We start from the raw sequence: 26,933 nt of genomic DNA on the forward strand, positions 1-26,933 counted from the left end.
GTAACCTCCACTGCCTCCCAAGGCTCAAGTGATTATCTCACCTCAGCCCCATGAAGTAGCTGGAATAAGAGGTATGTGCTACCTGCCAGCTAAATTTTGTATTTTTTAGTACTGAGCACCATGTTGCTCAAGCTGGTCTCGAACTCGGGCTTAAGCATCTGCCCACTTCGGCCTCCCAAATTGCTGGGATAATAGGTATGAGCCACCATGCCTGGCCTTGACTTTTAACATGTATATGAATCACCTGATCATCTTATTGAACTACAGATAATGATTTAGGAGGTCTGGGGCAGGGGTGTGGTCCTGAGATTTTGAATTCCTAAAAAATTCCTGCAGTCATGCCAACGCAACTTGACTTGGGACCACAATTTTCTACGAATAATCTAGAATAGGAGTAAGCAAACTTCTTAAAGATCATTTGGTTTCTGCTGCAACTACTTAACTTTGCCATTGTTTTTTATTTTTTGAGACAGAGTTTTGCACTTGTTGCCCAGGCTGGAGTGCAATGGTACGATCTTGGCTCACTGCAACCTCTGCCTCCTGGATTCAAGCGATTCTCCTGAGTAGCTGGGATTACAGGTGTGTGCCACCATGCCTGACTACTTTTGTATTTTTAGTAGAGATGGGGGTTTCTCCATGCTGGTCAGGCTGGTCTCGAACGCCTGACCTCAGGTGATTCGCACGCCTTGCCTTGAGACGGGGGTTTCTCCATTTTGGCCAGGCTGGTCTTGTACTCCTGACCTCAGGTGATTTGCCCGTCTCGGCCTCCCAAAGTCCTGAGATCATAGGTGTGAGCCACCATGCCTGGCCAACCTTGCCATTGCTACACCAAAGTAGCCATAAACAATACATAAGTGAACAGACATGGATGTTCCAATAAAACCTTATTTACAAAAACAAGTAGCAGGTACCCCTTGGGTATAGTTTCTAAGCCCTCATCTAAAAAAACCTTTTAGTTTTTCCCTTCATTTTAGCATGACATCCAGAATTAATTGATTCATCCAGGTATTATTAAAAATATAACAATTTCTTATTTACTCATACTTAAAATGCTTAGTCATCCAGTCCAGTAGTTCTGTTCAAGGCCTGAAAGCCAGTGCTTATCGTAGCTATAATCCTGACACAGCTGTCTTTTATTTATTTATTTTTTGAGACAGGTTCTTGCTCTGTTGCCCAGGCTGGGGTGCAATGGCGCAATCACTGCTCACTCCAGCCTCAACCTCCCAGGTTCTAGCACTCCTCCCATCTCAGCCTCCTAAGTAGTTAAGACCACAATTGTGTGCCACCATGCCCAGCTATTTTAAAAATGTTTTGTAGTTATGGGGTCTCACTATGTTGCTTAGGGTGGTCTCAAACTCCAGGGCTCAAACTCACCTCAGCTTCCCAAAGTGCTGGGATTACAAGTGTGAGCCACCACGCCTGGCATATATTTTTTTTTTTTTTTTGAGATGGAGTCTTGCTCTGTTGCCAGGCTGGAGTGCAGTGGTACAATCTTGTCTCACTGCAACGTCCACCTCCCAGGTTCAAGCAATTCTCCTGCCTCAACCTCCCGAGTAGCTGGGACTACAGGCGTGAGCCGCCAGCTAATTTTTGTATTTTTAGTAGAGACGGGGTTTCACCATGTTGGCCAGGATGGTCTCGATTTCTTGACCTCGTGATCAGCCCACCTTGGCCTCCCAAAGTGCTGGGATTACAGCGTGAGCCACTGTGCCTGGCCTATCTGCCTTTTAAATACATAAATTCCCTAATGATTCTATGAATGGAGTAATAGAATCCACCAATATGAAAACTTATCAATAAAAATTTTTGGTATGATTCTGTTATTATTTTCTGATATCAAAATAGGGGATATTCATGTTTTTGCCACCTTTTAAATGCCCTTTATAATCACTATAATAAAAGAGTCTTACCATAGGCTGTGGAATCGATGCATAGTTTTGAACTCCTAGAACTTGGCTGAGAAAATTCTGTGTACAATTTTTTCCAACCCAAAGCATCAGTACCTAGGGACAGGAATAAAATTATTTTGAGAAGTAGCATACATAAAGGTGAGTCTGTTGAGTGAGTATATTTTATTTTTATTTTATATATATATATATTTGTGAGATAGGGTCTTACTCTGTCACCCAGGCTGGAGTGCAGTGGTGCAATCTCAGCTCACTGCAACCTCCGCTTCCTGGGTTCAAGCAATTTCCCACCTCAGCCTCCAGAGTAGCTGGAACTACAGGCATGTGCCACCATGCCCAGCTAATTTTTGTCTTTTCAGTAGAGATGGGGTTTCGCCATGTTGGCCAGGCTAGTCTTGAACTCCTGACCTCAAGAGATCTGCCTGCCTCAGCCTCCCAAAGTGCTGGGATTACAGGTGTGAACCACCGCACCCCGCCTGAGTATATTTTAAAAGGTAAAAAAGGTAAGTATACTTAGTGAGATTGTACAGCCTTTAACTGAATAGTAATTAGTATTTACTTGATGAGACATTTTATGCTTGGCATGAAACAAGGAGGATATGGAGGGAAGGTGGCAGACAAATGTACTGTCATGAATCACTGAACAATAGGGTACATGCTGAGAAACGTTTTGTTATGTGATTTCGTTGTGTGAACATCATAGAGTGTATTTACACAAGCCTTAATGGTATAGCCTACTGTACCTATGCTACAAACCTCTATAGGTTGTTACTGAATACTGTAGGCAACTATAACACAATGCTAAGTATTTGTATATCTAAACACAGGAAAGGTATAGTAAAAATATGGTAGAAGGGATAAACATTACAGCTGTATAGGGCACTTACCACGAACGGAGCACATAAGACTGAAAGTTGCTCTGGGTGAGTCAGTGAGTGGTGAGTGAATGTAAAGGCCTAGGACATTACTGGACACTGCTATAAACTTTACAAACACTGTACATTTAGGCTACACTAGATATATATATATAATTTCTTTCTTCAATAATTAACCTTAGTTTACTATAACTTTTTTTTTTTTTTTTGAGACGGAGTGTCCCCCAGGCTGGAGTGCAGTGGCGCGATCTCGGCTCACTGCAAGCTCCGCCTCCCGGGTTCACGCCATTCTCCTGCCTCAGCCTCCTGAGTAGCTGGGACTACAGGCACCCGCCACCACACCCAGCTAATTTTTGTATTTTTCGTAGAGACGGGGTTTCACCGTGTTAGCCAGGATGGTCTCGATCTCCTGACCTTGTGATCCGCCCGCCTCGGCCTCCCAAAGTGCTGGGATTACAGGCTTGAGCCACCGTGCCCGGCCCAGTTTACTATAACTTTATAAACTTAAAAAAAATTTTTTTTTTGAGACGGAGTTTCGCTTTTGTTGCCCAGGCTGGAGTGCAATGGCACGATCTTGACTCACCACAACCTCTGCCTCCCAGGTTCAAGCGATTCTCCTGCCTCAGCCTCCCAAGTAGCTGGGAATACAGGCATGTACCACCACACCTGGCTAATTTTGTATTTTTAGTAGAGACAGGGTTTCTCCATGTTGGTCAGGCTGGTCTCAAACTCCCGACCTCAGGTGATCCGCCTGCCTTGGCCTCCCTAAGTGCTGGATTACAGGCGTGGGCCACCATGCCCAGCCTAATTTTTTTTTTTTTTTTTTTTTGTGAGATAGGGCCTTGTTCTGCTGCCCAGGCTGGAGTGCAGTGGTATGATCTCAGCTCACTGCAGCCTCAACTTCCTGGCCTCAGGTGATCTTCCCACCTCAGCCTCCCAAGTAGCTGGTATTACAGGTGCGCGTGACCACGCCTGGCTGATTTTTGTATTTTGAGTAGAGGCGGAGTTTTGCCATGTTGCCCAGGCTGTTCTCAAATTCCTGGGCTCAAGCAATTGCCCTCCTCGGCCACCGAAAAGGTTGGGATTACAGGTGTGAGCCACTGGGCCCGGCCAACTTCTTTTTTCTTTTTTTTTTTTTTGAGACTAGGTCTCACTTTGTTGCCCAGGCTGGAGTGCAGAGGTGTGATCTCAGTTTACTGCAGCCTCAGGCTCCCCAGCTCAGGTGATTCTCACACCTCAGCCTTCTGAGTTGCTGGGACACAGCCTTGAGCCACCACGCCTGGCTAATATTTGTATTTTGAGTACAGACAGGGTTTCACCATGTTGCCCAGGCTGGTCTCGAAGTCCTGACCTCAAGCAATCCGCCTGCCTTGGCATCCTAAAGTGCTGCAATTACAGGCATAAGCCACCATGCCCGGTCAACTTCTTTTAATTTTTTTGACTCTCTTGTAATAACACTTAGCTTAAAACACACATTGTACAGTTGCACAAAAATATTCTTTATATCCTTATTCTATAAGCATTTTTCTATTAAAAAAAAATTTTTTTTTTTTGAGACAGTCTTGCTCTGTTGCTCAGGCTAGAGTGCAGTGGTGCGATCTTGGCTCACTGCAACCTCTGCCTCCTGGGTTCAAGCGATTCTCCTGCCTCAGCCTCCCAAGTAGCTAGGATTACAGGCATACACCACCACACCTGGCTAATTTCTTTGTATTTTTAGTAGAGATTTTCACCATGTTGGTCAGGCTGGTCTTGAACTCCTGACCTCAAATGATCTGCCCGCCTCGGCCTCCCAAAGTGCTGGGATTATAGGTGTGAGCCACCATGCCCGGCCCTATGTTTAAAATTTTTTAAATTTTTTTACTTTTTAAATTGTTTTGTTAAATACTGAAACACAAACACACATTAGCCTAGGCCTATACAGTGTCAAGATCATCAATCTCGCTGTCTTCCACCTCCACACCTTGTCACATTGGAAGGTCTTCAGGGGCAATAACATGCATAGAGCTGTCATCTCCTATGATAACAAGATCTTCTTTTAGAATATCTCCTCAAGGACCTGCCTGAGGTTAACTTTTTAAAAAGTTAAGTAGGAGTACATTCCAAAGCAATAATAAAAAAATATAGTATAGTAAATACTAAATGATAGGAATTTTTCAGCTCCATCATAAATCTTATGGGATCACCATCATATAAGCTGTGACTTACACATCATTAATCAGTGTATGACTGTATATAGGTTAAAATATGAAATCTGTTCAGGAAGAGAGATATTAAAGGGAATGAAACCAAATGCTAAATTAAAACAGTATAGTAGTCTGCAGTGAGGGTCAGGATAAGTCAAACTACTTACAGAGCCTGCATCCATGAGGAAAGCTCCATCTCTGCTAAGTTTCTCCACTGAAAGCTGAAGAATGGGGGGTTGAGGTATGGTTCTATCACTGATGTTGAGTGCTACCTGAGAAATTAAGTAAAAGAATAAAGGTTTTAAATATAGAAAATATGGAGTCACAAATAACAACAAAAAATTAAATGAAATGTTACTTCTACAAGTTTGGGCCTTGCTTAGGTAAATCCGAATTATTCATATATAAATATAAAGAAGATGACGAAATAGTTATCACTTATTTTTAGTAGAGAAGGGGTTTCACCATGTTGGCCAGGCTGGTCTCAAACTCCTGACTTCAGGTGATCCACCTGCCTCAGTCTCCCAAAGTGCTGGGATTACAGTTGTGATTTACCATGCCTGGCCATTAACTTCTGATCTTAACCCTTGTTTCAAAAAAGAATGCAATAGGCCACCGCAGTGGCTCACCCCTGTAATTCTAGCACTTTGGGAGGTTGAGGTGGGTGGCTCACTTGAGGTTAGGAGTTTGAAACCAGCCTTACGAACATGGTGAAACCCTGTCTTTACTAAAAATACAAAATTAGCAAGATGTGGTGGTGCATGCCTGTAATCCCAGCTACTCGGAAGGCTGAGGCAGGAGAATTGCTTGAACCCAGAAGGCGGAGGCTGCGGTGAGCCGAGATCGCTCCATTGCACTCCAGCCTGGGCAACAAGTGCGAAACTCCATCTCAAAAAAATAAAAAAAAAATGTTACCTCAAATTTCATAGGCAATTTTCTTTTATATATGTAAAATATCTTAAATTCTTTTTCTTTTTTTTTTGGAGATGGAATCTTGCTCTGTCGTCACTCAGGCTGGAGTACAACGGCACGATCTCGGCTCACCGCAACCTCTGCCTCCTGGGTTCAAGTGATTCTCCTGCCTCAGCCTCCCGAGTACCCGGGATTACAGGCATGCATCATCACGCCCAGCTAATTTTTGTATTTTTAGTAGAGACAGGGTTTCGCCATGTTGGTCAGGCTGGTCTTGAACTCCTGACCTCAGGTGATCCACTTGCCTCGGCCTCCCACAATGCTGGATTACAGGCATAAGCCATTGCGCCTGGCCCACATAATAAATTCTTTAATTTTCAAAGGTTTTTTTTTTTTTTTTTAAGACGGAGTCTCACTCTGTCACCCAGCTGGAGTGTAGTGGTATAATCTTGGCTCACTGCAGCCTCTGCCTCCTGGGTTCAAGCAATTCTCTGCCTCAGCCTCCCGAGTAGCTGGGATTACAGGCACCTGCCACCATGGCGGGCTAATTTTTTTGTTTTTTGTATTTTTAGTAGAGACAGGGTTTCACCATCTTGGCCAGCCTAGTCTTGAACTCCTGACCTCATGATCCACCCGCCTCGGCCTCCCAAAGTGCTGGGATTACAGGCATGCGCCACTGTGCCTGGCCTGAAACATTTTTAACCGAAACATTATTTCCAAAATCTATATCTTAACTTGATCACAATTTTAGAAAGATTATGATTTAACATTTTCATTCTTGTGACTTTAATTCTGGTAAATTTCTACCAAAGGAAAACAATGTTACAATTTAGATAAATATTTTTTTCTTTAATTCAAGGACACTGTTACATTGAACTGGGTGTTCAGATGTAATTTCACTCTCAGATCTAAATGTGCACTTGTTCCAGTCTGGAATGATTTCTGTAACAAAAAACCCCCATCCCCCAGAAAAGGTATTTTAAAAATACACCTAGAACTTTTTTTTTTTTTTAATACTTTAAGTTCTGATACACATGTGCAGAATGTGCAGATTTGATATATAGGTATACGTGTGCCATGGTCTTTTGCTGCACCCATCAACCTGTCATCTGGGTATTAAGCCCCACATGCATTAGGTATTTGTGCTAATGCTCTCCTTCCCCTTGTCCCCACCCCGACAGTCCCCAGTGTGTGATATTCCCCTCCCTGTGTCCATGTGTTCTCATTGTTCAACTCCCGCTTATGAGTGAGAACATGCGGTGTTTGGTTTTCTGTTCCTAAAAATGCGTCACGAATTTGCGTGTCATCCTTGCGCAGGGGCCATGCTAATCTTCTCTGTATCATTCCAATTTTAGTATATTTGCTGCTGAAGTGAGCAAAAATACACCCAGAACTTTTAAAATGTCAGTTGTTAAAAGATCGATTTGTTTGAATAAAGGTGCTCTGGTCAATTTGACAATCTTTCCATTTCTTAGATCTGCCCTACAAATGGTATTTTAGGAACCATAAAGGCATTATTTTTAGGAGCTTCCCTATACTAAAATTTCTTTACTCAGACCTAGCCAAATAATAATAATAATAATAATAAAATAAAATAAAAGATAAAGCAAATAATAAACAAACCCTTCCTCATTTCTGTACTGGACTATGATTAGGCTTACTAATCCTCAAGTAAAAGCCACAAAAAAGCAATCCATCTTACCTCATCTGAGAGATTGTCAACTCTATACAAACTGGGATGAGTTGTGAGCATAAGGTAAACCAAGGGCTGGTTTTTCACTTGACACATAGCAAAAATGCGTTCATCTAGACGTGCATTTGTCCCAGTCTGGAATGATTTCTGTAACAGAAAACCCCCATTCCCCACAAAAGAAGATATTTTAAAAATATATCCAGAATTTTTTAAATGCCAGTTGTTAAAAGAATATTTTCAGAGAGAATTCACAAATTTACTGTTAATTTTTTGAAGTATGTTTTTTAAGAAGTCACACACGCCGGGCGTGGTGGCTCAAGCCTGTAATCCCAGCACTTTGGGAGGCCGAGACAGGCAGATCACGAGGTCAGGAGATCGAGAACATCCTGGCTAACACGGTGAAACCCTGTCTCTACTAAAAAAATACAAAAAACTAGCCGGGCGAGGTGACAGGCGCCTGTAGTCCCAGCTACTCGGGAGGCTGAGGCAGGAGAATGGCCTAAACTCAGGAGGCGGAGCTTGCAGTGAGCTGAGATCCAGCCACTGCACTCCAGCCTGGGCGACACAGCGACACTCTGTCTCAAAAAAAAAAAGAAGTCACACACAGCTATTAAACTGTAGCTATAGCCCCACCTAAAAGTCTTTTGAAATTAACTCACTGACCATGGCAAAGTTATCTGATCTTCATGGTGTCTGTTTCCTAGTTGATAAAATAGATCAAAACACTATCTACCATATAATGATCACGAGAATGATGTAACAATCCAAGCAACACCATAGGAAGGATGAAGTTATATTGCAGATGACAAAGTAAAGGCATACATGAAGGACCAAAAAGATATCAGTGGTCCTTTTTCGTACCAGGGACTGGTTTCATGGAGGACAATTTTTCCAGACTGGTGGGGACACGGTGGAGGATGATTTTGGGATGAAACTGTTCCACCTCATATCATCAGACATTAGATTCTCATAAGGAGCATGCAGCCTAGATCTCTCGCATGCGCAGTTCACAATATGGTTGGTGCTCCTATGAGAATCTAATGCTATCACTTATCTGACAGGAGGCAGAGCTCAGGCAGTAATGCTCCCTCACCTACTGGTCACCTCCTGCTGTGTGGCTCAGTTCCTAACAGGCCACCCACTGGTACCAGTCTGTGGTCCGGGGGTAGTGCACTTAGAACCCTGCACTAAATGGTCCATAAGTGCTGGGTGAATGATTAATGGCAGCTGTCATTGATTCTCCCACCATACAAACAATATAACAAAGAATACTAATAAACAAGAAACCATAATACTACTACAAATGAGGAAAGCTTCTTAGTAAAATGAGTTAATAAGTAACTATGATATTTAACTGTTATTATTTTCTTTACACAGATAAAAATGGAGAACAAAAAAGATATGGGTAAGGTGTTTTTTTTTTTTTTTTTTTGAGACAGAGTCTCCCTCTGTCGCCCAGGCTGGAGCGTAGTGCTGTTCGATCTCTGCTCACTGCAACCTCTGCCTCCGGGGTTCAAGCGATTCTCCTGCCTCAGCCTCCTGAGTAGGTGGGATTACAGGTGCGTGCAACCATGCCTGGTTTTCTTATCTTTTTTTTTTTTTTTTTTTTTTTTTTTAGTAGAGACCAGTTTCAGCATGTTGTTCAGGCTGGTCTTGAACTCCTGACCTCATGATCCGCCTGCCTTGGCCTCCTAAAGTGCTGGGATTACAGGCGTGAGCCACTGCGCCCAGCCAGTTGTGGGTAAGGTTTTAAGTATTCCAATTGATGGAAAGGAGTAAAACAGGCAGAGAGAAAATAATAATGAAATTATATATTAAAACAAGTACACTGAGCAGAGTGCTGTGGCTCACACCTTTAATCCCGGCACTTTGGGAGGCCGAGGCAGGTGGATCACAAAGTCAGGAGTTCGAGACCAGCCGGACCAACATGGTGAAAGCCCATCTCTACTAAAAATACAAAAATTTAGCTGGGCATAGTGGTGCATGCCTGTAATCCCAGCTACTCAGGAGGCTGAGGCAGGAGAATCGCTTGAACCTAAGAGGTGGAGATTGCAGTGAGCAGAGATTATGTCACTGCACTCCAGCCTCGGCAACAGAGTGAGACTGTCTCATAAAAAAAAAAAAAAAAAAAAAGTACACTGACTATATTAAAGGAAGATTATAAACGCTCTTAAGATTTTAATGGAAGAAGCAAAGTTCCATCTATTCATTTAAAAAATATTTCCTGAGTGTCTATTATATACTAGGAACGGTTCTAACTGCTAGGACAAAAAAATGAATGAAAAAGATAAAAATCCTTGTCCTCATAAAGCTTACATCCTATTAAGGGAAGAATAAAAAATAAGCAAAATATGTGGTATGTCGGTGATAAATGCTATAGGAAAAATACAGGAGGTAAGAGTAATTAAAGGTGTCAGGATGGTGTGGGATGGGGTGGGATTAGGGTGTTGAACATTAAATGGGGAAGATCAAAGAACGTAGGCTTTAGAATAAAGCATTTCAAGCAAGGCCTGAAGGAGAAAGAAGAGCTCAGATTTTTTTTTTTTTTTTTTTGAGACAGAATCTTGCTCTGTCACCCAGGCTGGAGTGCAGTGGCACAGTCTCGGCTCACTGCAACCTCCACCTCCTGGGTTCACGCCATTCTCCTGCCTTAGCCTCCTGAGTAACTGGGACTACAGGCGCTCGCCACTACGCCCGGCTAATTTTTTGTATTCTTTAATAGAGACGGGGTTTCACTGTGTTAGCCAGGATGGTCTTGATCTCCTGACCTCGTGATCCACCTGCTTCGGCCTCCCAAAGTGCTGGGATTACAGGCGTGAGCCACTGCGCCCGGCTGAGTTCAGATTTTTAAATGTTAAAATTTAAATATTTGCCAGGCACGGTGGCTCATGGCTGTAATCCCAACAATTTGGGAGGCCAAGGTGGGCGGATCATGAGGTCAGGAGTTTGAAACCAGCCTTACAAACGTGGTGAAACCCCGTCTTTACTAAAAATACAAAATTACCAAGACATGGTGGTGCACGTCTATAATACCAGCTACTTGGGAGGCTGAGGCAGGAGAATTACTTGAACCTGGGAGGCGAAGGTTGCAGTGAGCCGAGATTGTGCCATTGCACTCCAGCCTGGGCAACAAGAGCCAGACTCTGTCTCAAAAAAAAAAAAATTAAATATTTATGTAATCTGTGTACTTATATTCAGAAATGGAAATACATAATTTGAATTAGAGAAGTGAGAACTAGAGGTTGGGCATGGTGGCTCATGCCTGTAATCCCAGTACTTTGGGAGGCCATAGAGGGCAGAGATCACAAGGTCAGGAGTTCGAGACCAGAATGGCCAACATAGTGAAACCCTGTCTCTACTAAAAATACAAAAAATTGGCTGGGCATGGTGGCGGGTACCTGTAATCCCAGCTACTCTGGAGGCTGAGGCAGGAGAATCACTTGAATCCAGGAGGCGGAGGTTGCAATGAGCCAAGATTATGACACTGCACTCTAGCCCGGACAACAGTGTGAGACTCCATCTCAAAAAAAAAAAAAAGAACTGTAGATTCAAAAGCCACTCCTACTAGAAAGTAATGAGTTGCTCTTCTCACCTGGAAAAAACTATACACAACAGACTAGTAGATCCCAGAGTTCAGGAAAAATACAGACAAGATGCAGGCCAGGTGTGGTAGCTCACGCCTGTAATCCCAGCAATTTGGGAGGCCAAGGCCAGTGGATCATTGAGGTCAGGAGTTCGAAGCCAGCCTGGCCAACATGGGGAAACCCCATCTCTACTAAAAATACAAAAATTAGCCAGGCATGGTGGTGCACACCTGTAATCCCAGCTACTCAGGAGGCTGAGGTCGCAGTGAGCTGGGATCGCCACTGCCACTCCAGCCTGGCGACATAGTGAGACTTAAAAAAAAAGAAAAAAAAAAGATGCAGAGCAGTCCTTTATTTTTCTTTTTTTTTTTTTTGAGATGGAGTCTCGCTCTGTTGCCCAAGCTGGAGTGCAGTGGCCGGATCTCAGCTCACTGCAAGCTCCGCCTCCCGGGTTCACGCCATTCTCCTGCCTCAGCCTCCCGAGTAGCTGGGACTACAGGCGCCCGCCACCTTGCCTGGCAGTTTTTTTTTTGTATTTTTTAGTAGAGACGGGGTTTCACCGTGTTAGCCAGGATGGTCTCGATCTCCTGACCTTGTGATCCACCCACCTCGGCCTCCCAAAGTGCTGGGATTACAGGCTTGAGCCACCGCGCCCGGCCTTTATTTTTCTTATTAAAAAAATTTTTTTGTAGGGGTGGAATTTCACTATGTTGTCCAGGCTGGTCTCAAATTCCTAGACTCAAGCAATCGATCCTCCTGCCTTGGCCTCCCAAGGTGCTAGGATTACAGGCATGAGCCACTATGCCCAGCCAGCAGTCCTTGAACAGTTCTGGAATCTGGAATGCTTCTTCAGGTGCATTTTTAACATGAGTTGTTTCTTAATTTAAAAAATTAAAATTTTTAATAGAGACATTCTTGCTCTCTTGCCCAGGCTGGTCTCAAACCTCTAGCTTTAAGCAATCCTTCTACCTTGGCCTCTCAAAGTATTGGGTTATAGGTGTGAACCACGGCACCTGGCCAACATGAGCTTTTATTTATTTAATTTTTATTTTAAGGGAAGGAGTCTCGCTCTATCACCCAGGCTGGAGTGCAGTGGTGTAATCTCAGCTCACAGCAACCTCTGCCTCCTGGGTTCAGGCAATTCTCCTGCCTCAGCCTCCCAAGTAGCTGTGACTACAGGCATGTGCCACCATGCCCTGCTAATTTTTGTAATTTTTGTGGAAACAAGGTTTCACCACTTTGGCCAGGCTGGTCTCAAACTCCTGAACTCAAGTGATCTGCCCGCCTTGGCCTCCCAAAGTGTTGGGATTACAGGCGTGAGCCACCATGGCCAGCCAACACGAGCTTTTAAATAAAATTTTATAAGGGAAGTTTATCCTGAGGGAAAAAGCTTGGACATTCAATTTTGGACACTGGATAAATAAGCCTACTCCACCAGACCAGAGTTTTCCTTCTTTTCTGGGAGGAAGGCAAAGAGCAGGCAGGAAAGACATATAAATAATAAATAGCAAACGAAAAACCCTACAAACAAAGTAAAACAAAGAAAAACCCTACAAACATTTAAACTCAAAGACAAGGATATGGAAGTCCAATCCAGATCATGGAAACAGGTATGCAGGTATACAGGTATAAGAAAGTGTATCTGAAGAAGATTAAGGGCCAGGCATGGTGGCTCACGGCTGTGATCCCTACACTTTGGGAGGCTGAGGCGGGAGGATCACCTGAGGTTGGACGTTAGAAACCAGCCTAACCAATATGGTGAAACCCTGTCTCTACTAAAAATACAAAAATTAGCTGGGGTGTGGTAGTGCATGCCTATAATCCCAGCTACTCAGGAGGCTGAGGTGGGAGAATTGCCTGAACGCAGGAGGTGGAGGTTGAACCCAGAAGGTGGAGGTTGCGGTGAGCTGAGATCATGCCACAGGGCTCCAGCCTGGGCAACAGAGGGAGACCCTGTCTCAGAAAAAAAAAAAGAAGAAGATTAAGAAGTGTAATTGGTAGCTCATGCCTGTAATCCTAGCACCTCGAGAGGCCAAGGCAGGCAAATCACCTGAGATGAGGAGTTTGAGACAAGCCTGACCAACATGGTAAAACCTTGTCTCCACTAAAAACACAAAATTAGTCGGACATAGTGGCACACGCTTGTAATCCCAGCTACTCGGGAGGCTGAGGCAGGAGAATCACTTAAACCTGGGAGGTGGAGGTTGCGTTAAGCCAAGATCGTGCTACTGCACTCCAGCCTGGGTGACAGAGCAAGACTCCATCTCAAAAAAAAAAAAAAAAAGAGAGAAGTGTAATGTCGCTGAAATTCTGTAGGGACAGGAAGAGCCAAAAAAATAAAATAAAATAAAATCACATGTATGGTATCTTCTTTTTTTAAAAACGTTAAGTTTCTTATTGGTGACAAATTCTAATTGCATATATTTATGAGGTATAAAGGGATGCTATGATATAGTATAAAACTGGAATGATTTAATGAAGCTAGGTAACATATCCGTAACCTCAAGTAGTTATCACTTATTCTTCCTAACTAAAACACTGTACCTTTTGTTCAATATCTCCCCCTTCCTTCCTCACCACCCAGCCTCTAGTAACCACTATTCAGCTTTCTGCTTTTGTGTGTTTGATTTTTAGTTTTCACATATAAGTGAGAACACGCAGTGCATGTGTGCTTTCTTGCACCAGCAATATAATAAAAAATTCTTGTTTTAGAAAACTGATTATCAGTTGAATTTTTTATAATGTCAGTGAATACTTCGCTTAGAGAAGCATCTTATGAACAAGGAACTTACTCTGAATCAGTTTTCTGTAAGTTTTTTTGGTTATTAAACTTTTCAAAGTTCAAATAAGAGGTAAGGCCCCTGTCGTCAAAAATTTAACCAGCATAAAGTTACATATACACTGTTTAGGGATTCATAGGATAAAAATTTTGCCTTTTGATGTTTCCATTGTGTTCGTTTCTTTCTTTTTGTTTGTTTGAGACAGAGTCTGGCTCTGTCGCACAAGCTTGAGTACAGGGGCGCGATATGGGCTCACTACAACCTCTGTCTCCTGGACTCAACTATCCTCCCACCTGAGCCTCCCAAGTAGCTGGGACTACAGGTGTGCACCACCACACCTGGCTAGTTTTTTTGTATTTTTTGCAGAGACTAGGTTTCACCATGTTGCCTAGGCTGGTCTCAAATGCCTGGACTCAAGCAATCCACCCATGTCAGCCACCCAAAGTGCTGGGATTTCAGGTGTAGGCCACAGTGCCTGGCCATCACTGTGTTAGTTTCCGTACTGTTTTTCTTACCTGTTTAAGGAGAGCCAATACAAAAAGTGGGAAAAGCCGCAAAGAAAAAGGAACCATGAGTCCAGGCTGCTGGTTACTTAAGACTGAAGAACGGTAAGCTGAAAGGGAGTCAATGACTGCATTCACTAGAGCATCCCGAGCGTCACTCAGACTGGCAGTCATAGATCTGTCAACAGCTAAGCAAGGTGAGGGAAAGGACAAAAAAGAAATATGATAGAAGTTTAGCTAGTCCACTGTTAAGGACAGAAGAGATAATTTTTAAAAACTATACTAAATATCTCTCCAATTTACTATATACACAAACGAGGCAAAACAGCAGCTAAAAGCATGGTCTGGAGAACTGAGCCAACCTCTGTTGAAATGCTGCTCTGCTATTTCCTAGCTGTATAATGATTTGGCAAGTAATTTAACCTTCCTGAGCCTCAGTTATGCTACTGATTGTAATCCAACATTTTATATACCACTAAGAAAGAAAAACACTGCAATTAAACACACAATGCTTTCCTGTGTTCCCTGAAACACAGAGTGTTTCGAAACAGAGTTCTTTTGAAATTTTAATTTTTATTAATTAATTAAACCAAATTTTTTGTACAAAGTCTCCCTATGTTGCCCAGGCTGATCTCAAACTCCTGGTCTCAAGCAATCCTCCTGCCTCAGCCTCCCAAAGTGCTGGGATTATAGGCACAAACCACCATGCCCAGCCCAGAGTTTTTATTTTATATTTACAGAAAGAGTTCTTAGAGTTATTTATTTATTTATTTATTTAGAGACAGAGTTTCACGCTGTCGCCCAGACTGGAGTGCGGTGGTGTGGTCTTGGCTCGCTGCATCCTCCGCCTCCCAGGTTCAAGCAATTCTCCTGCCTCAGCCTCCTGAGTAGCTGGGACTATAGCTGGGACTACAGACATGTGCCACCACACCCGACTAATGTGTTTTTTTTTTCTTTTTTGCATTTTTAGTAGAGATAGGGTTTCACCATGTTGGCCAGGCTGGTCTTGAACTCCTGGCTTCAAGTGATCCACCCACCTCAGCCTCCCAAAGTCCCGGGATTACAGACATGAGCCACCATGCCTGGCCTCTTATTTAGACAGATTTTCATCATTTGTTATGCCACTCTGTTTATAAGCATTTCTGCATGAAAACTTTTTTTCAATACTTTAAAAAAAAAGGATAACTGTTTGGAAGACTTGCCAAACTTTAACAAACTCCATCCATGTGGTACTAAAAGTACATTCAATATGGTAGCAGAACCAATACTTACGAAGTTGTGACAATTTATCAAAAATCCACAAAACCCACCTAATCGTTACTGCTGTTTTTCATAATAATAATCACAGGCCGGGCGCGGTGGCTCAAGCCTGTAATCCCAGCACTTTGGGAGGCCGAGACGGGCGGATCATGAGGTCAGGAGATCGAGACCATCCTGGCTAACACGGTGAAACCCCGTCTCTACTAAAAAATATAAAAAATTAGCCGGGCGAGGTGGCGGGCGCCTGTAGTCCCAGCTACTCGGGGGGCTGAGGCAGGAGAATGGCGGGAACCCGGGAGGCGGAGCTTGCAGTGAGCTGAGATCCGGCCACAGCACTCCAGCCTGGGCGACAGAGCGAGACTCCGTCTCAAAAAAAATAATAATAATAATAATAATAATCACAGTTACAAAAAAAAATGTAACTTAAACAAAAAAATAAAGGCAGTGATCTTCAAATTTCACAGGTCACAATCCCGAACATCTAACAACATAAAAGATTGAAGTGTGGGTAAATCCTTTACCAGGCTCCATGTAAAACATTTTTCCCAATAGAAAATTCAAGAAAGTAAGTAACTATTCCCAATACAGACAGAATTAAGTTTGAAGCAAACGGACCTACTGAGGCCAGGTGTGGTGGCTCACAGCTGTAATCCCAACAGTTTGGTAGGCCAAAGCAGGAGGATTGCTTGAGCCCAGGATTCAAGATCAGCCTGGGCAACATGGTGAGACTCTTTGTCTCTAAAAAAAATTTTTTAAAGGTAGCTCAGTGAGGGCCGGGCGTGGTAGCTCACGTCTGTAATCCCAGCACTTTAGGAGGCCAAGGTGGGTGGATCATGAGGTCAAGAGATCGAGACTATCCTGGCCAACATGGTGAAACCCCGTCTCTATTAAAAATACAGGCCGGGCGCGGTGGCTCAAGCCTGTAATCCTAGCACTTTGGGAGGCCGAGACGGGCGGATCACGAGGTCAGGAGATCGAGACCATCCTGGCGAACACTGTGAAACCCCGTCTCTACTAAAAATACAAAAACTAGCCGGGCGAGGTGGCGGGCGCCTGTAGTCCCAGCTACTCGGGAGGCTGAGGCAGGAGAATGGCGTAAACCCGGGAGGCGGAGCTTGCAGTGAGCTGAGATCCGGCCACTGCACTCCAGCCTGGGCGACAGAGCGAGACTCCGCCTCAAAAAAAAAAAAAATACAAAAATTAGCTGGGTGTGGTGTCGTGCGCCTGTAGTCCCAGCTACTCGGGAGGCTGAGGCAGGAGAATTGCTTGAACTTTGGGGGCAGAGGTTGCAGTGAGCTGAGATTGTGCCACTGCACTCCATCCTGGGAGGCTGAGTAAGACTCTGTCTCAAAATAAAATAAAATAAAGGAAATGAAATGAAATGAAATAAAATAAAACAAAATAAATAAAAGTTAGTTAGCTGGGTGTGGTGGTGTGGGCCTCTAATCCCAGTTATTCAGGAGGCTGAGGTGGGAGGACTCCTTGAGCCCAGGAGGTCAAGGCTGCAGTGAGCTAGAACCACACCACTGCACTCCACCATGGGTGACAGAGCAAAACTCTGTTTTCAAAAACCAAAGAAAGAAAATAGACCTACTGAAAGTCTTCCCTCAAGTAGAAAGACGACAAGAATCAAAATGATGTTACTAAGCTGTATGTATTTGAAAAGGGACCAAAAAAATCAAGAAGGCAATTGTATCTGAGATGGAAATAAATAGGTTAAGATATCAGTAAGTTTTCTATTGGCTCACATGATTTGGCTGTAAACAAGTGTATAGTGGTAAACTGGTTTTTCAATTCCAAATTCCATGACTCTAAGTCTAATGATCTTTATGGTACACTGTTTCACATAAAAAGAGTATTAAATAGCACTAATATTAACCATTACATAAGATATAGTTGGCCGGGCACGGTGGCTCACGCCTGTAATCCCAGCACTTTGGGAGGCCAAGGCAGGCAGATCACATGAAGTCGGGAGTTCAAGACCAGCTGACCAACATGAAGAAACCCTGTCTCTACTAAAAATACAAAAATTAGCCGGGCATGATGGCACATGCCTGTAATCCCAGCTACTCAGGAGGCTGAGGCAGGAGGATCGCTTGAACCCGGGAGATAGAGGTTGTGGTGAGCTGAGATCGTGCCATTGCACTCTAGTCTGGGCAACAAGAGTGAAACTCCATCTCAAAAAAAAAAAAAAAAAAAAAGATACAGCTAAGTTCAGTGTAGACAAATATAGTGTCTACACTATAGTGGTTACTTAAGGCCAGTAAGGGAGAGAGGAAGAAGAGGGCAGTAACTGCTAATGAGCATGAGGTTTCTCTTGGGGCAACAGAAATGTTATAAAATTAGATTGTGATGATAGCTGTACAACTCTGTAAAAACACTAAAAACAAATGAATTATCAACTAAATTGGGTGAAGTGGTATGGTATGTAATTATATCTCACTAAATTTGTTTAAATAAACAAACAAAAAAGATAAGATTATCTGCAGCAGATCTTTTCATTCAAATAGTTACTTAGCAGGCACCCAGGGGATCTAAAATATTCAAACTATAAAGCTAACTATTTAAGGGAAAACAAAACTGTTTGGATGTGTCTAACGTTATTACTTGTAAAATATTTATAAGAGATAACAACTCTTACCCATATTGGCCAATAACCCTGAAATTGCTTGAACATCAGCTCCAAGAAAGACATCATTCAGAGTTGAAACTACTGGCAAACACAAAGTATGAACACGAATTCTTCTTTCGCCTTTGGGAAAAATACACAAACAACAGTAAGGGGCAACTATATATAATAAAAGATTATGTTAAAGTCACTTGGAAAAATCACTTCTTAGCTGGGTGGAGTGGTGCACCCCTGTAGTCCCAACTACTCCAGAGGCAGAGACAGGAGGATCCCTTGAGCTCAGGAGTTCAAGTGCAGCCTGGGCAATACAGTGAGACTCCATCTCTTAAAAACAAACTATATATAATATGAAAAAAATCACTTATTTTCAATTTAGAACCAGGTAGTATAGTTATATAGTAAGCAGAGATAGTATCAAAAGTTTTATATTAGCCAGACACAGTGGCTCACACCTGTAATCCCAGCACCCAGCACTTTGGTAGGCTAAGGTGAGAGGATCACCTGAGGCGAGGAGTTCAAGACAGGGCTGGACACTTAAGAACCTATTTCTATTAAAAATAAGTAGGTACATAAATATTAAAAATTTCATCCTTTTTTTTTTTTAGAAACAAGGTCTCATTCTGTTCTCCAGGCAGAAGTGCAGTAGCACAATCATAACTCACTGCAGCATCAAACTCCTGGGCTCAAACAATCCTCCCTACTCAGCCTCTCAAGTAGCTAGGACTACCAGTGTATGCCACTATACCTGGCTAATTAAAAAAATATTTTTTTAGAGACAGTGTCTCACTATGTTGTCCAGGCTGGTCTTGAACTCCTGGCCTCAAGTGATCCTCCTCAGTCAGCCTTCCAAAGTGCTAGGTTACAGGCCACCACACCTGGCCCTACTTCTTTTAATTTTTTTTTTTTTTTTTTTTTTTTTGAGGCGGAGTCTCGCTCTGTCGCCCAGGCTGGAGTGTAGTGGCCGGATCTCAGCTCACTGCAAGCTCCGCCTCCCGGGTTTACGCCATTCTCCTGCCTCAGCCTCCCGAGTAGCTGGGACTATAGGCGCCCGCCACCTCACCCGGCTAGTTTTTGTATTTTTAGTAGAGACGGAGTTTCACCGTGTTAGCCAGGATGGTCTCGATCTCCTGACCTCGTGATCCGCCCGTCTCGGCCTCCCAAAGTGCTGGGATTACAGGCTTGAGCCACCGCGCCCGGCCTTCTTTTAATTTTTTTTAACTATAAAATTCTTTTCATTCAGGTTATTACTAAACGAACAGGGATCGTATTCAAATGACAATATGCTAAATTTTTTAAAATCTCTTTTTTGAACTTCTTAGTTTGTTTACTGCTTTTCGTAATGAAAATTTTAAGGGCTGGGCGCAGTGGCTCATGCCTGTAATCCTAGCACTTTGGGAGGCCAAGGCAGGCAGATCACGAGGTCAAGAGATTGACACCATCCTGGCCAACATGGTAAAATCCCGTCTCTACTAAAAACATAAAAATTAGCTGGGTGTGGTGGTGCACATCTGTAGTCCTAGCTACTCGGGAGGCTGAGGCAGGAGAATCACTTGAACCCAGGAGGCAGAAGTTGTAGTAAGCAGAGACCACGCCACTGCACTCCAGCCTGGAGACAGAGTGAGACTCCGTCTCTAAATAAATAAATAAATAAATAAATAAATTTTAAGTGAGCACACATAAGATACGCTACATGTGTTTTACAGCCTGCTTTGACATTTGAAATTCAAATAATATTTGAACATTTGAAATCCAGACAAACAGCTTACCTTTGCTGGATGTATACAAGAGCGCTGACTGAAAAGAAACCAACTGAGTGTCAGTAAGACTCTCTTCCACTGACATCTGTACTGCATACCCAGCATCTGGGTTGACGTTAGGCAAAGACAATAAGTCGGTTGACCTAACAAAGAAGTTCCCATGGAAAGTATGAATGGAAAGACCTAAAAGAGAAAAAGGTAACAAAATGATTTTTATATACCTACATACTGATATTTACATTTTATCCTAGTTACTTACCAGATTGGCAAAAAGTAAAGAAATCTAGACAATACACAGTACTTACTGAGGTTAAGGAATAACAGATGCCTTTTGAAATGAAGGTGGGGATACTAATTTTCAAAAAACATTTTTGGGTCAGGTGCAGTGGCTCATGCCTATAATCCCAGCACTTTGGGAGGCCAAGGCGGGTGAATCTCCTGAGGTCAGTTCGAGACTAGCCTGGCCAATAACATGGTGAAACCCCGTCTCTACTAAAAACACAAAAATTAGCCAAGCATGGTGGCAGGTGCCTGCAGTCCCAGCTACTCGGGAGGTTGAGGCAGGAAAATTGCTTGAACCTGGGAGGCAGACGTTGCAGTAAGCTGAGATTGCGCCACTGTACTCCAGCCTGGGCGACAGAGCGAGACTCTATCTCAAAAAAAAAACAAAAAACATTTTTGGAGGAGAATTTGGCAGTATCTATCAAAATTCTAGATACTTATTTTGACTTTAGCAATTCCGTATCAAAGAATGTGTCCTACAGATATCCTCATTTAAGTGCCAAATTTATATATGCAGGAAAATTTCAAGTAGACTAGTGTGTCATAGCAAAAAAATTTAGAAATACTTTCAATGGGTATCAGTAGAAAAACTAGGCCAGGCACAATAGCTCATGCCTGTAATCCCAACACTTTCATAGGCTGAGACAGGAGGATCACTTGAGGTCAGGAGTTCGAGACCAGCCTGGGCAACATGGTGAAATCCTGTCTCTACTAAAAATACAACAATTAGCTGGGCTTGGTGGCACATGCCTGTAGTCCCAGCTACTTGGGAGGCTGAGGCAGGAGAATCGCTTGAACCCGGGAGGCAGAGGTTGCAGTGAGCCGAGATCGTGTCACTGCACTCCAGCCTAGGTGACAGAGTGAGACTGTCTCAAAAAACAAACAAACAAACAAAACTAAACTGTGATTTGTCCAATCTGCTGAATACTAGGTAGAATAGGTAGAAGTTTAAATTAATGTGATGGATTTATATGATCTAAAATTAATGAATCTTCAAGGTTTATTGAATAAAAATACATACAATATGTCACTTAGGTAAATAGACCATAAGGTATGTTTTCCATGGAGATGTACCAAAGTATGTAAATATACAGGAAATTCGGTATATACCAAGTGATATATATCATTTTTAATAGGAAATTCTGATATATATCATTTTTAACTACATAAAAATGAAGTGAAAGCGTATGTGTCACATACACACGCAAGCTGATACAGGAAGACTTTAGCTTTATCAATGTTTTCATTTTTTACAAGAAAAACAGATGCACATGTTGCTTGTGAAATAAAAACCAACTTAAAAATAGTAATCAGGATTAAAAAGAATGCTGGGCATGGTGGCACATGCCCGTAATCCCAGGTATTCAGGAGGCTGAAGCACGAAGACTGCTTAAGCCCAAGAGTTGAAAGCAAGCCTGGTCAACATAGTGAGACTCTGTCTCTTAAAAATAAATATATAACATTAAAAAAGAAAGAAAGAAACGCCGGGCGCGGTGGCTCAAGCCTGTAATCCCAGCACTTTGGGAGGCCGAGACGGGTGGATCACGAAGTCAGGAGATCAAGACCATCCTGGCTAACACGGTGAAACCCCGTCTCTACTAAAATATACAAAAATCTAGCCGGGCGAGGTGGCGGGCGCCTGTAGTCCCAGCTACTCGGGAGGCTGAGGCAGGAGAATGGCGTAAACCCGGGAGGCGGAGCTTGCAGTGAGCTGAGATCCGGCCACTGCACTCCAGCCTGGGCGACAGAGCGAGACTCCGTCTCAAAAAAAAAAAAAAAAGAAAGAAAGAAAAGGGAGAATGTGGGTCTGTACATATAAAAATAGAAAGGTGTTCACGATAGTGTGAAAAAAATTAGAAAGCCAGGTGTAATTCCTCACTGCTTTTACTTGAAGTTCAAAAATATGTTTATAAATGCCATAGGAAAGTTTCTGTTTTTGTTTTTTTGAGACAGAGTTTCACTCTTTTTGCCCAGGCTGGAGTGTAATGGCGTGATCTCGGCTCACTGCAACCTCCACCTCCCAGGTTCAAGCGATTCTCCTGCCTCAGCCTCCCAAGTAGCTGGGATTACAGGCACCTGCCACCATGTCCCGCTAATTTTTTTTTTTTTTTTTGTATTTTTAGTAGAGACGAGGTTTCACCGTGTTGACCAGGATGGTCTCGATCTCTTGACCTTGTAATTCACCCGCCTCGGCCTCCCAAAGTGCTGGGATTACAGGCATGAGCCACCACTCCCGGCCATACGAAAGTTTCTGAAGGGCATATGATTAACTGTAGAGTGGAACAGAGGTTAGGCTTGAGTTCTCATTTTATATTATTTGTGTTAACTTTTCTAAGAGTATGTATTTGATCTGTAATGAATTTGTCATAATAAAATAAAAAGAGAAACCTAAGCAAGCTAACCACAAAGCTTTATTAAGCACTCTAGAAAGAGGGCGGTGGGCCGCAGTGGCTCACACCTGTAATCCCAGCACTTTGGGAGGCCGAGGCAGGCAAATCACGAGGTCAGGAGTTCGAGACCAGACTGACCGACGTGGTGAAACCCCGTCTCTACTAAAAATACAAAAGTTAGCTGGGCATGGTGGCACTTGCCGGTAATCCCAGCTACTCAGAAGGCTGAGGCAGAAGAATCACTTGATCCCGGGAGGCGGAGGTTGCAGTGAGCCGAGACTGCACCACTGCACTCCAGCCTGGGCAACAGCGAGACTCTGTCTCAAAAAAAAAAAAAAAAAAAGAAGAGGGCAAAGGAGTTGCCTGGCATATCCCAAAGCTGTTTATGCAAAATAAGGTACATATAAAAATAGCCTCTGTCTTGACAAGTAAAAAAGATCTTAAAAGCATATTAGGATGCACATTTCCCTTAATTGATAACAGGTATCTGCAGAAAAAAACATTTTTGAGGTCTGTCAGTCTCCAATGAATGGGATCCAACAAATGTACCTTTTAAAACATAAACACTAAAAAACTATTAGGTGCTCACTTTGACAGCATGTATACTAAAATTGAAACAATACAGAGAAGATTAGCATGACCCCTGCCTGTAAGGATGAAGTGAAGCGTTCCATATCTTAATTAAAAATTATAAAATAAAAACCATTAGAATTAATAAATTCAGCAAGGGTATATTATTATAGTGAAAGATAAATAAGAGAAAATTTCATCTTCCTCACGGTTTGACCGATAGATTTCAATATGTAATGGAACAGGTTAGTGGATCTTTATCTTTTTTTTTGTTGCTATAGATTTCATATAAATAATTTTTCCATTGAAAAGAGTATTATTTTACTGGGCATGGTGATTCACACCTGGTAATCCCAACACTTTGGGAGGCTGAGGTGGTAAGATTGCTTAAGTCCAGGAGTTTGAAACCAGCCTGGGTAACAGAGTAAGACTCTGTCTCTACAAAAAGAATTAAAAATTAGCTGGGCATGGTGGCATGTGCCTGTGGTCCCAGTTATTTGGGAGGCTGAGTTAAGAGGATTGCTTGAGCCCAGGAGTTGAGGCTGCAGTGAGCTATGATTGTGCCACTGAACTCCAGCCAGGGGAACAGAGCAACACTCTGTCTCCAAAAAAAAGAAAAAAGAGAGAGGAGAAGAAGAAAGAAAATTACCGCTCTACACCTCGTTACAGAGCACTGTTTATTTAAATAAAAACTCAATTTGTGCTCCACTCCTCCTTACAGAGCAATAATATTCATTTAAATACAAACTCAATTTGTGTAGCAGCAATGGAAAAAAAAAAAAACCCACCTTAAAACCAGGTTGATAACGTGGAGAAATGAAAAATGAGAGTACAGGCCGGGTGCAGTGGCTCACGCTTGTAATCCCAGTACTTTGGCAGGCCAAGGCAGGTGGATCACCTGAGGTCAGGAGTTCGAGACCAGCCTCACCAACATGGCAAAACCCCATCTCTACTTTTTAGTACAAAATCTACTTTTTTAATACAAAAATTAGCCAGGCATAGTGGCAGGCGCCTGTAATCTCAGCTACTTAGGAGGCTGAGGCAGGGAGAATTGCTTGAACCTGGGAGATGGAGATTGCAGTGAGCCTAGATCACACCATTATATTCCAGCCTGGGCAAGAGAGTGAGACTCTGGCTCAGAAAAAAAAAAAAAGGAGAGTACAAACTAAGAGATCTCCCACTTTTGGAAATAAATAGTTACACAGTGAAAACATACTTGATACCACTGTACAATTAAAAAATGGATAAAATAGTAAATTTTATGCTATATATATATTTTACCACAATTTAAAAAAAGTTTAAAAGCAAGATCCATGGCTGGGTGTGGTGGCTCATACCTGTAATCCTAACACTTTGGGAGGCTAAGGCAGGAGGATCACATGAGCCCACGAGCTTGAAACCAGCCTGGGCAACACAGGGAGACCCAGACTCTACAAAAAAAATAAAATAAAGAATTAGCCAGGTGTGGTGGCTCACACCTGCAGTCCCAGCTACTAGGGAAGCTGACGTGGGAGGATCACTTGACTCAGGGAGGTGGAGACTCCAGTGAGCTGTGACTGCACTCCAGCCTGGACGATAGAATGAGACTCTCTCAAAAAAGATAGGGTCTAGGCTAGGTACAGTCGCTCACACCTGTAATCCCAGTACTTTGGGAGGCTAAGGTGGGCAGATCGTCTGATGTTAGGAGTTCGAGACCAGCCTGGCCAACATACTGTAACCCCGTCTCTACTAAAAATACAAAAACTAGCCGGGCGCTGTGGTGCACACCTGTAATCCCAGCTACCCGGGAGGCTAAAGCAGGGAGAATTGCTTGACCTCAGGAGGTGGAGATTGCAGTGAGCCGAGACTGTGCCACTGCACTCCAGCTTGGGTGACAGAGCAATACACTGTCTTAAAAAAAAAGAAAAAAGAAAAAAATAGACTCTATTTTCTTTCTTTTTTTTTTTTTTTTTTTTTTTTTTTTTTTGAGACAGAGTATTGCCCAGGCTGGAGTGCAGTGGTGTGATCTCTGCTCACTACAACCTCTGACTCCCAGGCCAGGCCCCAGCAATCCTCCTTCCTCAGCCTCCTAAGAAGCTGGGACTACAGACGTGCATCACCACGCTCAGCTAAGTTTTTGTATTTTTTGTAGAGACATCACTTTGCAATGTTGTCCAGGCTGGTCTCTAATTCCTGGACTCAAGTGATCCAACAGCGCTGGCCTCCCAAAGTGCTAGAATTACAGGCATAAGCCACTGTGCCCAGTCGGAGATAAGGTCTTTTTAAAAAAATTTAGGTAATTCACACACAATAAAATTCTCCATTTAAAAATATACAAGTCAGCCGGGCGCCATGGCTCACGTCTGTAATCCCAGCACTCTGGGAGGCCGAGGCGGGCGGATCATGAGGTCAGGAGATCAAGACCACGGTGAAACCCCATCTCTACTAAAAATACAAAAAATTAGCTGGGCGCGGTGGCGGGCGCCTGTAGTCCCAGCTACTCGGGAGGCTGAGGCAGGAGAACGGCATGAACCTGGAGGCAGAGCTTGCAGTGAGCCGAGATAGCACCACTGCACTTCAGCCTGGGGACAGAGTGAGACTCTGACTCAAAAAAAAAAAAAAAAAAAAAAAATATATATATATATATATATATACACACACACACACATATACAAGTCAGTACTTTTGAGTATATTCTCAATAGGCCTCCCAATTTTTTTGGTTACAATGTTTCTTCTCTCCTCTTAATTACATATTCCAGAGTCAGCAAAGTATCTCAGAAGGGCAATCTTATAAGACTAGATAAAAACATGTATATTTACTGGTACCAAAAATATTATTTACTGCTACGCCAAAAAAAGAAAAAAAAAAAAAATTCCTACCTTTGGTGCACCGAATCCTCATGACTGCCTCAAAGCCAATCTTCCGAGTAAGGTATCTCTGTAGTTCCTTCTGTAATTTCTGCACTTGGACTGGGTTGTGCTGATGATGGTAAGAGGGATAGTAATAGACACTACCTGCTGAATACCGAGAAATACAACCTGGAAGAGAACACACACAGTTTTAAACTGCGCCGTTAACTACTTCTACTACACCAAAGTAACTGCAGACATTGAAATCAATCTTTCTTTAACTTTTCAAGGTAAACTACTGTCAGAAAGGATATTTCATTCCCCTTTTTTGAGACAGAGTCCCATTCTGTCACCCAGGTTGGAGTGCAGTAGTGATACCATGGGGTTCACTGCAGCCTTGACCTCCCCACCTCAAGCAATCTTCCCACCTCAGCCTGCCAAGTAGCTGGGACCACAAGTGTGCGCCACCATGCCTGGCTAGTTTTTTATTTTAAAAAATATATATATATATTATTTGTAAATACAGGGTCGACCAGGCACGGTGGCTCAAGCCTGTAATCCCAGCACTTTCGGAGGCCGAGACGGGCGGATCACGAGGTCAGGAGATCGAGACCATCCTCGTTAACCCAGTGAAACCTCGTCTCTACTAAAAAATATAAAAAAACTAGCCGGGCGAGGTGGCGGGCACCTGGAGTCCCAGCTACTCGGGAGGCTGAGGCAGGAGAATGGCGTAAACCCGGGAGGCGGAGCTTGCAGTGAGCTGAGATGCGGCCACAG

At 43.1% G+C, this 26,933-nt stretch overlaps 1 protein-coding gene and 2 pseudogenes across 2 annotated transcripts in view; 1 reads left to right on the forward strand and 2 right to left on the reverse strand.

Annotated features, from left to right (window-relative positions):
- Nucleotides 1-26,933, reverse strand: part of SEC24A (SEC24 homolog A, COPII coat complex component) — an 89,433-nt gene that overhangs the window by 2,679 nt on the left and 59,821 nt on the right. For both annotated transcript variants that reach the window (XM_033181178.1, XM_033181177.1), the window contains 7 exons: nucleotides 26,187-26,345; nucleotides 20,093-20,266; nucleotides 18,339-18,449; nucleotides 14,450-14,625; nucleotides 7,580-7,717; nucleotides 5,133-5,237; nucleotides 1,911-2,003 (listed from right to left, as the gene is read on the reverse strand). In XM_033181178.1, the coding sequence (XP_033037069.1) occupies nucleotides 1,911-2,003; nucleotides 5,133-5,237; nucleotides 7,580-7,717; nucleotides 14,450-14,625; nucleotides 18,339-18,449; nucleotides 20,093-20,266; nucleotides 26,187-26,345 (956 nt within the window). The remainder of the gene's footprint in view (nucleotides 1-1,910; nucleotides 2,004-5,132; nucleotides 5,238-7,579; nucleotides 7,718-14,449; nucleotides 14,626-18,338; nucleotides 18,450-20,092; nucleotides 20,267-26,186; nucleotides 26,346-26,933) is intronic.
- On the reverse strand, nucleotides 7,157-7,256 carry LOC117066150 (annotated as a pseudogene).
- LOC117066193 lies at nucleotides 23,337-23,435 on the forward strand (annotated as a pseudogene).

This window comes from Trachypithecus francoisi, unplaced genomic scaffold, assembly GCF_009764315.1.
Source record: "Trachypithecus francoisi isolate TF-2019V2 unplaced genomic scaffold, Tfra_2.0 Lachesis_group2, whole genome shotgun sequence".
NCBI lineage: Eukaryota > Metazoa > Chordata > Mammalia > Primates > Cercopithecidae > Trachypithecus > Trachypithecus francoisi.